Here is a 14,206-nt window from a genome sequence, read left to right as displayed (position 1 = left end):
TGGGTAGCGCCGTCTATCGCAAAATCTGTTGTTTACGTGTCGAGCTGGCATTTTGGGGGGTGCATGCTATCAGATAATAGCTTCTGATGCTTTCGCCGAAAAGCATTTTAAAAATCTGACTTGCTGGCTAGGTTCACAACGAGTGTAGCTTTAATTTAATACCCTGCTTGTGAATTTTGATCAAGGTTTGAGTTTTAACGAGTACATTTAGCATTTAGCGTAGCGCATTTGCATTTCCAGGTGCCTACTTGGGACATGTGCGTCTCAAGTAGATTCAAGAAGTTAAGAACACATTCTTATTTTCAATGACGGCCTAGAAACGGTGGGTTAACTTCCTTGTTCAGGGGCAGAATGACAGATTTTTACCTTGTCAGCTCTGGGATTCAATCTTGCAACCTTACGGTTAACTAGTCCAACGCTCTAACCACCTGCCTCTCATTGCACTCCACGAGGAGCCTGCCTGTTACGCAAATGCAGTAGAAGCCAGGGTAAGTTGCTAGCTAGCATTAAACTTATCTTATAGAAAACAATCAATCAATCATAATCATGAGTTAACTACACATAGTTGATGATATTACTAGTTTATCTAGCGTGTCCTGCGTTGCATATAATCGATGTAACACTGGGGGATGATTTAACAAAAGTGCATTTGCGAAAAAAGCACAATCGTTGGACGACTGTAACTAACCATAAACACCAATGCCTTTCTTAAAATCAATACACAGAAGTATATATTTTTAAACCTGCTTATTTAGTTAAAATAAATCCAGGTTAGCAGGCAATATTAACCATGTGAAATTGTGTCACTTCTCTTGCGTTCATTGCACGCAGAGTCAAGGTATATGCAACAGTTTGGGTCGCCTGGCTCATTGCGAACTAATTTGCCAGAATTTTACGTAATTATGACATAACATTGAAGGTTGTACAATGTAACAAGAATATTTAGACTTAGGGATGCCACCCGTTAGATAAAATACCAAACGGTTCCGTATTTCACTGAAAGAATAAACGTCTTGTTTTTATGAGATGATAGTTTCCGGATTCAACCATATTAATGACCTAAGGCTCGTATTTCTGTGTGTTATTATATTATAATTAAGTCTATGATGTGATAGAGCAGTCTGACTGAGCGATGGTAGGCAGCAGCAGGCTCGTAAGCATTCATTCAAACAGCACTTTCATGCGTTTTGCCAGCAGCTCTTTGCAAGCACAGCGCTGTTTATGACTTCAAGCCTGTCAGCCTAATGACTGGTTTAACCGTAGTGAAATAGCTAGCTAGTTAATGGGGTGCGCGCTAATAGCGTTTCAAACGTCACTCGCTCTGAGACTTGGAGTAGTTATTCCCCTTGCTCTGCAAGGGCCGTGGCTTTTGTGGAGTGATGGGTAACGCTGCTTCGAGTGTGGCTTTTGTCGATGTGTTCCTGGTTCGAGCCCAGGTAGGGGCGAGGAGAGGGATGGAAGCTATACTGTTACACTGGCAATACTAAAGTGCCTATAAGAACATCCAATAGTTTAATGATATACAAATGGTATAGAGAGAAAGTCAAATACTATATTAACTACAACCTAAAACCTCTTACCTATTGAAGTCTCATGTTAAAAGGAACCACCAACTTTCATATGTTCTCATGTTCATAGCAAGGAACTCAAACGTTAGCTTATTTACATGGCACATATTGCACTTTTACTTCTCCAACACTTTGTTTTTGCATTATTTAAACCAAATTGAACATGTTTCATTATTTATTTGAGGCTAAATTGATTTTTATTGATGTATTATATTAAGTTAAAATAAGTGTTCATTCAGTATTGTTGTAATTGTCATTATTACAAATTTTTTAAAACATTTTTAAAAATCGGCCGATTAATCGGTATTGGCTTTTTTTGGTCCTCCAATAATCGGTATCGGTATCGGTGTTGAAAAATCCTAATCGGTGCCACAGGCTCGTGTGGCGCGGTCACGAGAGAGTTAGCTCTCGTTCCATTGCTTTTCTACAGACAATGGAATTCTCCGGTTGGAACATTATTGAAGATTTATGATAAAAACATCCTAAAGATTGATTCTATACTTAGTTTGACAAGTTTCTATGACAAGGAATATAACTTATTGAACTTTTCGTCCGACGTTTGGCTGGAACTGAACACGCGTTTGGATTTGTTTACCAAACGCCCTAACAAAATAAGCTATTTGGACATAAATTATTAACTTTATCGAACAAATCAAACATTTATTGTGGAACTGGGATTCCTGGGAGTGCATTCTGATGAAAATCATCAAACGTAAGTTAATATTTATAATGCTATTTCTGACTAATGTTAACTACACAATATAGCGGATATCTTTTTGGCTGCTTTGTTGTCTGAAGGCTGTACTCAGATTATTGCATGGTTTGCTTTTTCCGTAACTTTTTTTGAAATCTGACACAGCGGTTGCATTAAGGAGAAGTATATCTCTAATTCCATGTATAACACTTGTATTTTCATCAACATTTATGATGAGTATTTCTCTAAATTGATGTGGCTCTCTGCACAATCACCGCATGTTTTAGAACTACTGAACGTAACACGCCAATGTAAAATGAGATGTTTTTTATATAAATATGCACTTTAGCGAACAAAACATACATGTATTGTGTAACATGAAGTCCTATGAGTGTCATCTGATGAAGATCAACAAAGGTTAGTGATTCATTGTATCTCTATTTGTGCTTTTTGTGACTCCTCTCTGTGGCTGGAAAAATGGCTAGGTTTTTCTGTGACTTGGTGGTGACCTAACATAATCGTTTGTGGTGTTTTCACAGTAAAGCCTTTTTAAAATCAGTCACTGTGGCTGGATTAATGAGAATTTGATCTTTAAAATGGTGTAAAATACTTGTATGCTTGAGGAATTTTAATTATGAGATCTTTGTTGTTTTGAATTTGGCACCCTGCACTTTCACTGGCTGTTAGCGAGGTGGGACGCTACCGTCCCATATATCCCATAGAGGTTAAAGTGTATATTTCCCAGCTGCCTGGTTTACATCTAAATATTGTGAAACATATGTGATTAAACATGAAACTATTTGTGAAAAGAAGTAATGTGATGTTAACCTTCTAAATGAGTAAATGGATTTTCATATAAAGAGTAACTAGTCAGTGTACACACCCCTGTGAGCCCAGACATCACATTTGGCATCATGGACCGGCCTTTTCTCTGAAGTGTATAAAATCACCAGTGACAAAATGTACATTTCATGCCAAAGAGACCCACGGTAAGCCGGACGTCTCGCATGGTTACGAAGTCAGAGAACACCAGGACAGGTCCCCACGTTGGGATGGCTACAATTATATAGACCATTAGACCATACAGCTGTAGTTTGGCTACACTTTCTCAGTCCTCACCCGTTTCCTTTGTCCTTTTGTCATATCGGTTTAGCCCACTAGAGACTTTTCTATCATTGTTAGTAACCCATATCTACTGTTTGTGATGTATGTTTGTGTGATTATTTAGTTAGTAAATAAATAATTAAGCCAATTTGTATATTGCTGATTCATTATGGAAACTAGGGTTCATGCAGATAAGGTAATAACTACCACATTACAGAGTAATAACTTGGACCCAATATCTGACGTCTCTCTCTCTGTCTCTCACTCTGTCTCTCTCTGACGCTCAGTCTGTCTCTCTCTGTTTGTTCTTCAATTTGTTCAGCTCGCTCGTATCTTTTTTTCAATCGTAAAGCGGCAATTTAAATTTAACATCATGTTCAATTTGTTAATTTTGTTCCCATCTCCATTGAGGGCGAGGGAAATAGAGGGAAAAAAGACACAGTGGGAGCTTTGAAATGCTAAACAAGATTGTTCTTGGCCAGCTGCCTCTACCCAGAACAAAACGTGTGTGTGTGTGTGTGTGTGCGTGCGTGTGCGTGCGTGGGTGCGTGCGTGCGTGCGAGACACAGACACAGAGAGAGAAGGAACCTGGACTTCACCAAAGAAATCAGAAATACAGACATTGTCATCCTACAAGAAACATGGTATAGAGGAGATGGTTGCCCTCTAGATTACAGAGAGCTGGAGTCTCACCCACCAAACTACCAGGTGTGCAACAGGGAAGGGACTCAGGGGGTATGCTAATTTGGTATAGAGCAGACCTAAGTCAATCTATTAAATGAATCAAAACAGGAAAAATTTACATTTGGTTAGAAATTCAAAAGGAAATGCTCTGTCGCACGCTGGGTATGTACATTGTCAAAGGTAGGCATCGAGGGAACTCCTAGGGTCGGTACACCTATAGCTCATCTCTTGGCAGTAGTACTGTAGACTACTTCCTCACTGACCTCTCTCAGAGCGTTCACAGTCAGCCCACTGACACCCCTATCAGACCACAGCAAAATCACAGTCTACTAGAACAGAGCAATACTCAAACATGAGGCATCAAAGCAAAATGAACTAAATAATATAAGAAATGCTATAGATGGAAGGAAAGTAGTGTGGAAATCTACCAAAAACAATTAGGAAACAACAAATGAAATCCCTTTTAGACAACTTCCTGGACAAAATGTTTCACTGTAATAGTGAAGGTGTAAACTCGGCAGTAGAAAACCTAAACAGTATATTTGACCTTTCAGCTTCCCTATCAAATCTAAAAATGTCAAGCAGAAAACCTCAGAAAATTAACAACAATGACATATGGTTTGATGAAGAATTAAAAAACCTAAGAAAGGTTTCTCAATTTCTATCCAACCAAAAACATAGAGACCCAGAAAACCTGAGCCTTCACTATGGTGAATCACTAAATAAATACAGAAATATACTACGGAAAAAGAAGGAACAGCAAGTCAGAAATCAGCTCAATGTAATTGAAGAATCCATAGACTCTAAACACTTCTGGGAAAATTGAATCACACTAAACAAACAACACAAAGAGTTATCTATCCAAAATGGAAATGTATGGATAAACCACTTCTCCAATCTTTTTGTCTCTATAACAAAGAACAAACAGCAAAAAATAAATTTACATAATCAAATAGAAAATCTTAGAATAAACTTTATTGAAGACTACCAGAACCCAGTGGATTCTCCAAATACCTTGAATGAACTACAGAACAAAATACAAACCCTCCAACCCAAAAAGGCCTGTGGTGTTGATGGTATCCTAAATTAAATGATAAAATATACAAACCACAAATTCCAATTGGCTATACTTAAACTCTTTAACATCATCCTTAGCTCTGGCATCTTCCCCAATATTTGGAACCAAGGACTGATCACCCAAATCCCCAAAAGTGGAGACAAATTTGACCCCAATAACTACCGTGGGATATTCGTCAACAGCCACGTTGGGAAAATCCTCTGCATTATCATTAACAGAAGACTTGTACATTTCCTCAGTGAAAACAATGTACTGAGCAAATGTCAAATTGGCTTTTTCCCAAATTACCGTACGAAAGAAAAGGTATTCAACCTGCACACCATAATTGACAAAGAAACAAATCAAAACAAATGCAAAGTCTTCTTGTGCTTTGTAGATTTCAAAAACGCTATCGACTCATTTAGGCATGAGGGTCTGCTATACAAACTGATGGAAAATGGTGTTGGGGGGAAAAACATACGACATTATAAAATCTATGTACACAATTAGGATCTGGCTAAAAATGTCATGTACTGTCATGTTGTCTTGTCTCTGTCCTTTCCCTTCACCCTGTCTCCCTCTGCTGGTCGTGTTAGGTTACCTTTTCTCCCCCGCTTTCCCCCAGCTGTCCCTTGTCTCCTCTAACTACCCATTCACCCCGTTCCCCACCTGTTCCCTTTTTTCCCTCTGATTAGGTCCCTATATCTCTCTCTGTTTCTGCTCCTGTCCTTGTCGGATTCTTGTTTGTTTGTGTCATTCATGCCTGAACCAGACTGTCATCATGTTTGCTGTAACCTTGTCCTGTCCTGTCAGAATCTGCCGGTCCATCTGAGCCTACCTATGTTTGGTAATTAAAGAAGCTCTGTTTAAGTTGATTCGCTTTTGGGTCCTCATTCACGCACCGTAACAAAAAATACTTGAATCGGTTATAGAACCAATTTCCCATTTATGGTTGTGAGGTCTGGGGTCCACTCACCAACCAAGAATTCACAAAATGTGACTCTGCATGCAGAATTCTGCAAAAATATCCTCTGTGTACAACGTAAAACACCAAATAATGCATTCAGAGCAAAATTAGGCCGATACCCACTAATTATCAACATCCAGAAAAGAGACGATAAACTAAACTTTCCATATCAAAGCCATCACCTACAGAGAGACAAACCTGGATAAGTGTCCCCTAAGCAGACTGGTCCTTGGGTTCTGTTCACGAACACAATCAGACCCCACAGAGCCTCAGGACAGCAAAACAATTAGACCCAAACAAATTATGAGAGACAGAGAGGCCTGGTGTCTGGCTGTGTGAGAGCCTGGCTATTGCCTGGCGATTATAGTCTGGCAATTGAAACAAGATGCCATTGAAAAAAAATGGCTGGCTAGAGAAGACAGACTATGTCATAACTCTGGGTCAGGAGAGATAGAAAGTGAAGAACACTTTCTAATCGTTTACCACAAACATATATTACTTAGCGAGTCCTTCCCAAAATTCACAATGAAAATGTCTACACATTTTACAAAACAATCAAACAAAGATAAAATGTGTATATTTGGGGGTGGAAAGGTATGTTGTGATAGATTTGGCCTCATAATAAGTCACAGCTTGTTAAAAGTTAAGGGAGGAAACATTAAATGTTTAAAAAGTTATATTGTAGAAAAAAATATACATATTGTACTATTTTATTATCATGATTGCATATAGACAATATAAATACCACCAATATAATATTTTTGTAGTTATGGATTAGATTCTGAACGTTGACCATTATTACATTTTGTATTAGATATTTATTTGTTTTATATACAGTACCAGTCAAAAGTTTGGACACACCTATTCATTCAAGGGTTTTTCTTGGTTACTACTGTTTTCTACATTGTAGAATAATAGTGAAGACATCAAAACTATAAAATAACACATATGGAATCATGTAATAACCACAAAAGTGTTAAACAAATCAAACATATTTTATATTTGAGATTTTTCAAAGTAGCCACCCTTTGTCTTGAGGACAGCTTTTGAATGAGTAGTCCAAACCTTTGACTGGTACTGTATATATATGAATTGTTGTTGTATTTTAGCTACTAGAGAGATGAGGGTGTGGGAGAGAAAGGCATTCTACTGCAATGCTCGAAGCACTAAATGCACCATTGCCATACTGCTTCCTACTCCTAACTCCCATCTGCACACACATACCACACAGACACACACACTCAACTATACAATCTCCATACACTGTTTAGTGTCCATTTCAGTATGCTTAGGTCTTGTCAGTGAAAGGTCTTGTCAGTGAAAGGTATGCTTAGGTCACAACTCTCTCTCTCTCTTGCTCTCTGTAGCCCACACACAGAGACTTACAGTAATGCAGAAGGTGATAGGCCTAATGGTACTGTATGTAAAGCAAGGCTGGGGTTGAAGTATGTCAACATCTGAACTCTGAGGAGCAGGTGTATAAATGTCTGATGCATGTGTATGTGCAGGGATGCAACTTTCACTAAGGACGGGGGGGACATGTCCCCCCCACCACCACCACATTATGTATGACATAGCGTTTTTGTCCCCACCAAGTTTTATCATTGGATTGTGATACAAAACGAGGCAACGGTGTGCTTTAGGACCATGCGGACGCATCCGAGAGGTCGGGTATGCTATTTGGAGTGTTTATCCGGCTGGATTTGAAAAATATATATACAAAAGAAAATGTATGTTCACCCCTACTTCTAAAACCAAAGTTGCACCACTGTCTACGTGTAATAGGAATAGGCTAAATACAATTACAGGCTATTTATATACTATAGGCTGAGGCATCAGAAGGATAGGCTTTATTATTTTGTTTTCACAACCGTTTAAAACACCATTAAAGTTGTCAGGAGCATATATCCTGGCCCAGGAGCGCCTTGAGGATGGCAATACTGTAGCAACTTCAGTCTGATACATTGTCAAATCAAATGTTATTGGTCACATACAGGTGTTTAGCAGATGTTATTGCAGGTGTAGTGAAGTGCTTGTGCTTCTAGTTGTGGCACATAGATGTCTTGACAGTGGAGTAGGCGATCTGGCTTGTGTGCTGGTGCTCGTTTTTACATTTTGGAACATTCAGTTGAACAGAAACGTTGCTGTATTGAACGATCAGTTGAAAAACAGGGAGGGGTTGGGTTGTGTGTTCAAAAAGCACCGATGCACTTTAAATACGTCACTCATTGCTTCAAGCCACATCCTGGCACACCCACCCAATGGAACAAACCTATCTCAAAGTCTGTTCAATAACGTTTAAGGAAAACGTGTCATTCGGTACAAACCGTTCCGCAATGTAGCAAACGTTCATGCGAACTGAACGCACCCCAAATTCCACGACAACTCAGTTTACACGAACGAGAAACCCGCCCTTTATCCTGAAAGATCAAGTCCCCCCCCAGTCAAATTCTGCATGGGCGCACCTTCTTGTTGACAGTTGTGTAATAGACCGATCCTGTCACTTGCTGCATCTGGCTGGTAAGAAATTAATACTATCTGAGAAAACTGCTCGCAAAGCTAGCAAAATTACATAGAAATAAGTAATATATACAAAATATCCCCACGAAATAATAATATAACAGTGTATGCCTAGTCATGACCCTAAACCAGGCGCTCCATTCGACTAGAGATCAGTAATGGGTTGAAATACATGTTGTGATCTAATGGAATGGACACCTAGAAGAATCTGTAAATGATAAGGCAAATCAGATCGTGGCACTCGCCACGATGTTGGTTTGGGTGGCTGCCAGCCCTGCCCCTCTCTCCCCCGGCCCTCTACCTCTGTCCGCTGACCAGCCTAGAGTCGGACGTCACAACGGTCCCTCCAGCAGAAACCAGGGTGACACTACGCCTGAGAATCTCAGCCAGTGACACAGAATGACAAGCCTGCCTGTGCTATCAGACCTGGCGTCGAGTCAACGTCGAGTCAACAAGGACAAAACTAGTTTAATTGATTTCATTTGCAAGGCAGGTAATTGGGCAAACTTAGTTTGATTATATAAAAAAAGGAAGACTTACTGCTGACTTTCATAGAGCCAAAAGCCGAGGGCTGCGGCACTGGTTTGCAGCTCTCCGCGAAGGAGGTGGTTCTGGGCCGCCCCGACATGATCCAATCCTCGAATCAAATACTGTATGCTACGTGACTGGCTTGGTAGATTTCTTTCTAAACCTTTGCATTCAAAGAATGACAGTTCCTTAATCTGAATGTTAGATTATTTACAATATGATTTTTTCTATCAACTCCTCTCCACGAGCCTTCACAGTCGATATTTTGACCTATCAATCTACCCTTTCTCGTCCCCCAATAGTCGTTCAAAGCATCCTTTCTTCCTTTGGTTCCTCGTTTTCCTTCAGTTGATAATAGGCCTTGGAGACGCGTCTTCGACTAAATAGTCATGAATCTGGCCCTGTGGCCCCCAAATGAACCCACTGCTGGTTTGATTTCCTTAATTTGGTCACAGTTGAGCACAAAATGACACAAGTGAAACTATCAGATAATGCGTTAATGGGGAATGGTTGCTGTGTATTCCTATAGATCCAGGACCATGCAGATCCTCTTTATATTCCGATGGAGACTCAACGATCCGTCCGCCATGCCGGCTCCCTCGCTCTTCTACCCTACCGACGATTCAAACGGAAAAATCTGTCAGTTGCCCAATTTTTACATTGACGATTTCCACGGCCCTGCAAACTCGTCCCAACTCCACACACGGCGACCGTCAAATCCGGTTATTCCAGTTGGCTATCGGGTCTTGTTCACTTCGTTCCTCTGGAAAGGGCAGTTCCAGTCAGACCCGACGATTCTTGTATTATTTTTTATTCCTTCACAATCGGTTTCGGGCTCGCTGTTTTATTCACTACGAACCTTTGTAACGCTATTTGCGTAAATGGTGAGGCTTGGTTGTATGGGCAGATGCGCGTGGAGACGGGGTTACGCCAATAAACCACTGTCGAGAATCGGAGAAAAGTGCACGCGCAATGGTATCTGGGGGGGTTAGCCGATTCAACCAATCCGAAGCGTATCCCTTGGCGATGGGCCGAGAGCCCCGTACTGTAGACCAATAAGGACGCTGTTCTTGAAGAACACATGGCATAGTTTGCTTGACACCGCCCCTGGTGTTCGGAAGCTCGTGTCCGTGCGTTATTGCGACTGGGGCAATGGGCGTTAACCGGGGGGTGGGGGGGGGGGGTCAGAAAGATTGATAGCAGTCTCAGCCAATCCAACTGAGAAAAATGGTACTTGCACCAAATGACTGAAAAGCTGCAACCGGTAATCTACCCAATAGCATTAGGCGCGCAATTAATGCTACTTTTTACTGGCGACCCGTGACAGTCAAATTAACAGATCAATGGGCTTGTTTGAGTAGTAAGGCTGAAGCAACCGACTGCAGACGAAAGTCGAGGAGTGAAGTTGGGGAAGTGCAATCTGGGACACCTGAAATTCGTACATATTTGTTGTTTTCCAACAGCAAAGCTCAGTGCAACATGGCAGTGTTGCCATGTTTGTATTTTTTTAATTATTTGTAATGTCGAAATGAACATATCTCCAACCCCTTTATCACACACTCTCAAATTGTAGCCTAAATATTACTGAACAAAAATATAAATGCAACATGCAACAATTTCTAAGATTTTACTGAGTTAGCATTCATATAAGAAATCAGTCAGTTGAAATAAAATAGGTCCTAATGACTGGGCAGTGAGTGGTGCAGCCATGGGGGGGGGGGAATAGGCCCATGTGCGTTTATATATTTGTTCAGTATATATACACACTGAGTGTACAAAACATTAAGAACGCCAGCTCTTACCATGACATAGACTGACCAAGTGAATCCAGGTGAAAGCTATGATCCCTTATTGATGTCACTTGTTAAATCCACTTAAATCAGTGTAGATGAAGGGGAGGAGACAGGTTAAAGTAGGATTTTTAAGCCCTGAGACAATTGAGACATGGGTTGTGTATGTGTGCCAGATGCACCATTTTCTGTCAAGAACTGCAACACTGTTGGGCTTTTCACACTCAACAGTTTTGCGTGTGTATCAAGAATGGTACACCACCCAAAGAACATCCAGCCAACCTTACACAACTGTGGGAAGCATTGGAGTCTACATGGGCCAGCATCCCCGTGCAACACTTTCAACACCTTGTAGAGTCCGTGCCCGACAAATTAAAGCTGTTCTGGGGGCAAAAGGGAGAAGGTGTTCTTAATGTTTTGTACACTCGTTGTATATTCCTCCTAATAGTGTACAATCTGTGTCTCTCTTCATAGCCTGGGCAATTGTTTGCATTCAAGACCAGGTTGTTTTTATTGCTTTCAGTTTGTCAGAGTAACAACTCATTTCGGTCATTTGTGCTTTAGGTGCTTTAGGTGTCACTACAGAACTGGGTTCAAACCCAGGAGGCGGTGCACATGGAGACCCATGAGGCGGTGCACAATTGGCCCAACGTCGTCCGGGTTAGGGGAGGGTTTGGCCGGCTGGGATTTCCTTGTCCCATCACAATCTAGCGACTCCTTGTGGCAGGCTGGGTGCCTACAAGCTGACTTTGGTCACCAACTGATCAGACACATTGGTGCGGCTGGCTTCTGGGTTAAGCGAGCAGTGTGGTTTGGCAGGGTCGTGTTTCGTGGGACACATGGCTCTTGACCTTCCCCTTTCCTGAGTCTGTAGGGGAGTTGCAGCGATGGGACGAGACTACCAATTGGATATCACAAAATTGGGGTGAAAATAAATGTAAAAATGAATAAAAAGGCACATTTCCTGCTAAATGTTTTTCCCCATGTGTAGAAATCCTGAAAACACCCCATCTCAACTGTATGCCAATATGCAAATGCAATTATGGATGCAGGAGCCCCCATTGCTTTTGTTTGTCACTCTCACTCAGATAACAGCAGTCGGTGCCATTTAAAATTAGGGAGGACAATGTATTTATTTATTAGCATGGCTTTACTTCTATTACAGCATATTGGATGACTGTCATTCATATTCCATTCACCCGGCTCAATGTAACATCAATAGGCGTAGGCTACTTACTACATGATACTCACATTTTCCTTATACACATCATGAATTAAAATGTACAAAGTAGGTGCACAGGTCGAGATACATTTTTGTTATCAAGGTGACAGACATTGACACATTCAATACTCCTTGCACAATTCCTTCTCACATCTACGCACTCTCCTCCTCTCACCTTTTCCCTTCGCTTGCGGACTTCAGTGCACAACACATCAGCTGTCTGCGACCAGGCAAAAAAACCTTTCTAAGCCAAACCTTCATATCATAACCGCTAACCGCTACACACAGCTTACATTGTTGTTACCCAATTAGCTAACGTCAAGTCAACAAAATAGCTACTAGAAGTAACATGTTAGTGAGCCAACTACAATCATACAGTACAGTGTACAGTTAGCAAGAAGTTTAGCAGTTACACCGGCGGGCCCGGGTGCCAATAAATTAATAAAACCAAACGCTTACCTTGACTTGGAAGAGTTCCAGTGTTGGATAGCCAAAGCCAGCTAGGTAACATAGCATCCCTCCCTGTTTGATCTAGTTGTTTGAGTAGGCTAAACTAGCTAGCTGCATTCGCTAGCTAATTAAGTGAAAAGGAAAGTGAAGAAAAATATTAAATATAGCTAGCTCTCTTGCTTTTCCTTCATTTTTGAAGAAATTCATTTGTTAAAAGTTATTCAACTATTGTCTGTCTCTCTCCTTGAGTCTACTCACCACATTTTATCTATTCACTTCAACTGCTCACCACATTTTATGCACTGCAGTGCTAGCTAGCTGTAGCTCATGCCTTCATTACTAGGTCCATTCTCGGATTCCTTTGATTGGGTGGATACAATATGTTCATGCTGCAAAAGCTCTTATGGGTTGGAGGACGTCCTCCAGAAGATGTCATAATTACTGTGTAAGTCTATGGAAGCGGGTGAGAACCACGAGCCTCCAAGGTTTTGTATTGAAGTCAATGTACCCAGAGGAGGATGGAAACTAGCTGTCCTCCAGCTACTCCATGGTGCTACCCTACAGAGCGCTGTTGAAGCTACTGTAGATCTTCATTGCAAAACAATGTGTTTCAATCAATTATTCGGTGAGGTGGATATATTTAGTATAGTTTTATAAAAAATATATATACATTTCTGAGGAGGATGGTCCTCCCCTTCCTCCTCTGAGGAGTTTCCACTGATGGCAAATGTGTAGAATTGCAGGAAATTAGCTGTAAAACTTAAAAACATTTCTCCCCACAGATGGCAAAATTAGTAGAATTGCATGACATTTGTTACAACATTGCTAAATGTTCTCTCTGCCCCATGGCAAAAGGTGTAGAATTGCAGTAAATTAACTTATACATGTACATTTCTCTCTCCACAGTCAAGAGGGGGGCCATTCAAATGTTTTGCCCACGATGACCCCCCAACCAAATCTCACTCAGGCTGTGGTTGGAGGGTAGGCCTAATGATCATTGCCTATTCTTATGTCACTACAATGACGTTACATTTGTAGGCCTACAGTATGAGAAGCCACAACCTCACATACACACACACCCAAGTCATTATGCTTATGCTCATTACTAAGGCAGCAGAGCCCAGTTCACCGTGATTGGTTGGTACACTATTATAGGCCTACACAATAGACCCAAATGCTCTCCAAAGCTTCTGTTTGAAGCCACATCATGCTTATTGTGTTCAAACACTCTGAATGCATTGGTATTAACATTCAATTTCCTACACAGATTTGTAAGGGTAAATTGAGGACAAAAGTTGTGTTTTTATGTTTTTTGATGATGGTAGAAGTTGGGTAAAATGGGTAATTTCACAAATTATCCAGATGTCAGAAATGTGAATTTGTAATAGCCTGACTTGAACTGATTTTAAAGATTTCCTTTCTCTACCACTTTTCCACCCCTCTCTTTCTTTTACCTCTCCCTCTCCCCTCCCTGCCGCCAGCTCTGTAATAATCAGCCTCTCTCTGGTCTGAGTTGGTCACATTGGAGATTATTGATTGGGGAGGATGCAGACACTGACACTTTCACTGCCAAAATGGCAGCCTGGCAGAAGGATGAGTAAAGATTCCAGAATGTAGTGTGT

The 14,206-nt window shown here is 40.9% G+C and overlaps 1 protein-coding gene across 3 annotated transcripts in view; it reads right to left on the bottom strand.

Annotated features, from left to right (window-relative positions):
- LOC110504531 (glycogen synthase kinase-3 beta) overlaps positions 1-10,238 on the bottom strand; it is a 69,968-nt gene extending 59,730 nt beyond the window's left edge. For all 3 annotated transcript variants that reach the window (XM_036975017.2, XM_036975018.2, XM_090230241.1), the window contains exon 1: positions 9,135-10,238. In XM_036975017.2, coding sequence (XP_036830912.1) covers positions 9,135-9,222 — 88 coding nt within the window. In that variant the 5' untranslated portion in view covers positions 9,223-10,238. The remainder of the gene's footprint in view (positions 1-9,134) is intronic.
- Between the last annotated feature and the right edge of the window lie 3,968 nt (positions 10,239-14,206).

Source organism: Oncorhynchus mykiss, chromosome 3 (assembly GCF_057628025.1).
Source record: "Oncorhynchus mykiss isolate SJ-2025 chromosome 3, ASM5762802v1, whole genome shotgun sequence".
Classification (NCBI taxonomy): domain Eukaryota; kingdom Metazoa; phylum Chordata; class Actinopteri; order Salmoniformes; family Salmonidae; genus Oncorhynchus; species Oncorhynchus mykiss.
The sequence above is the reverse complement of the archived record's forward strand: the minus strand, read 5'-3'. Positions and strand labels throughout refer to the sequence as shown.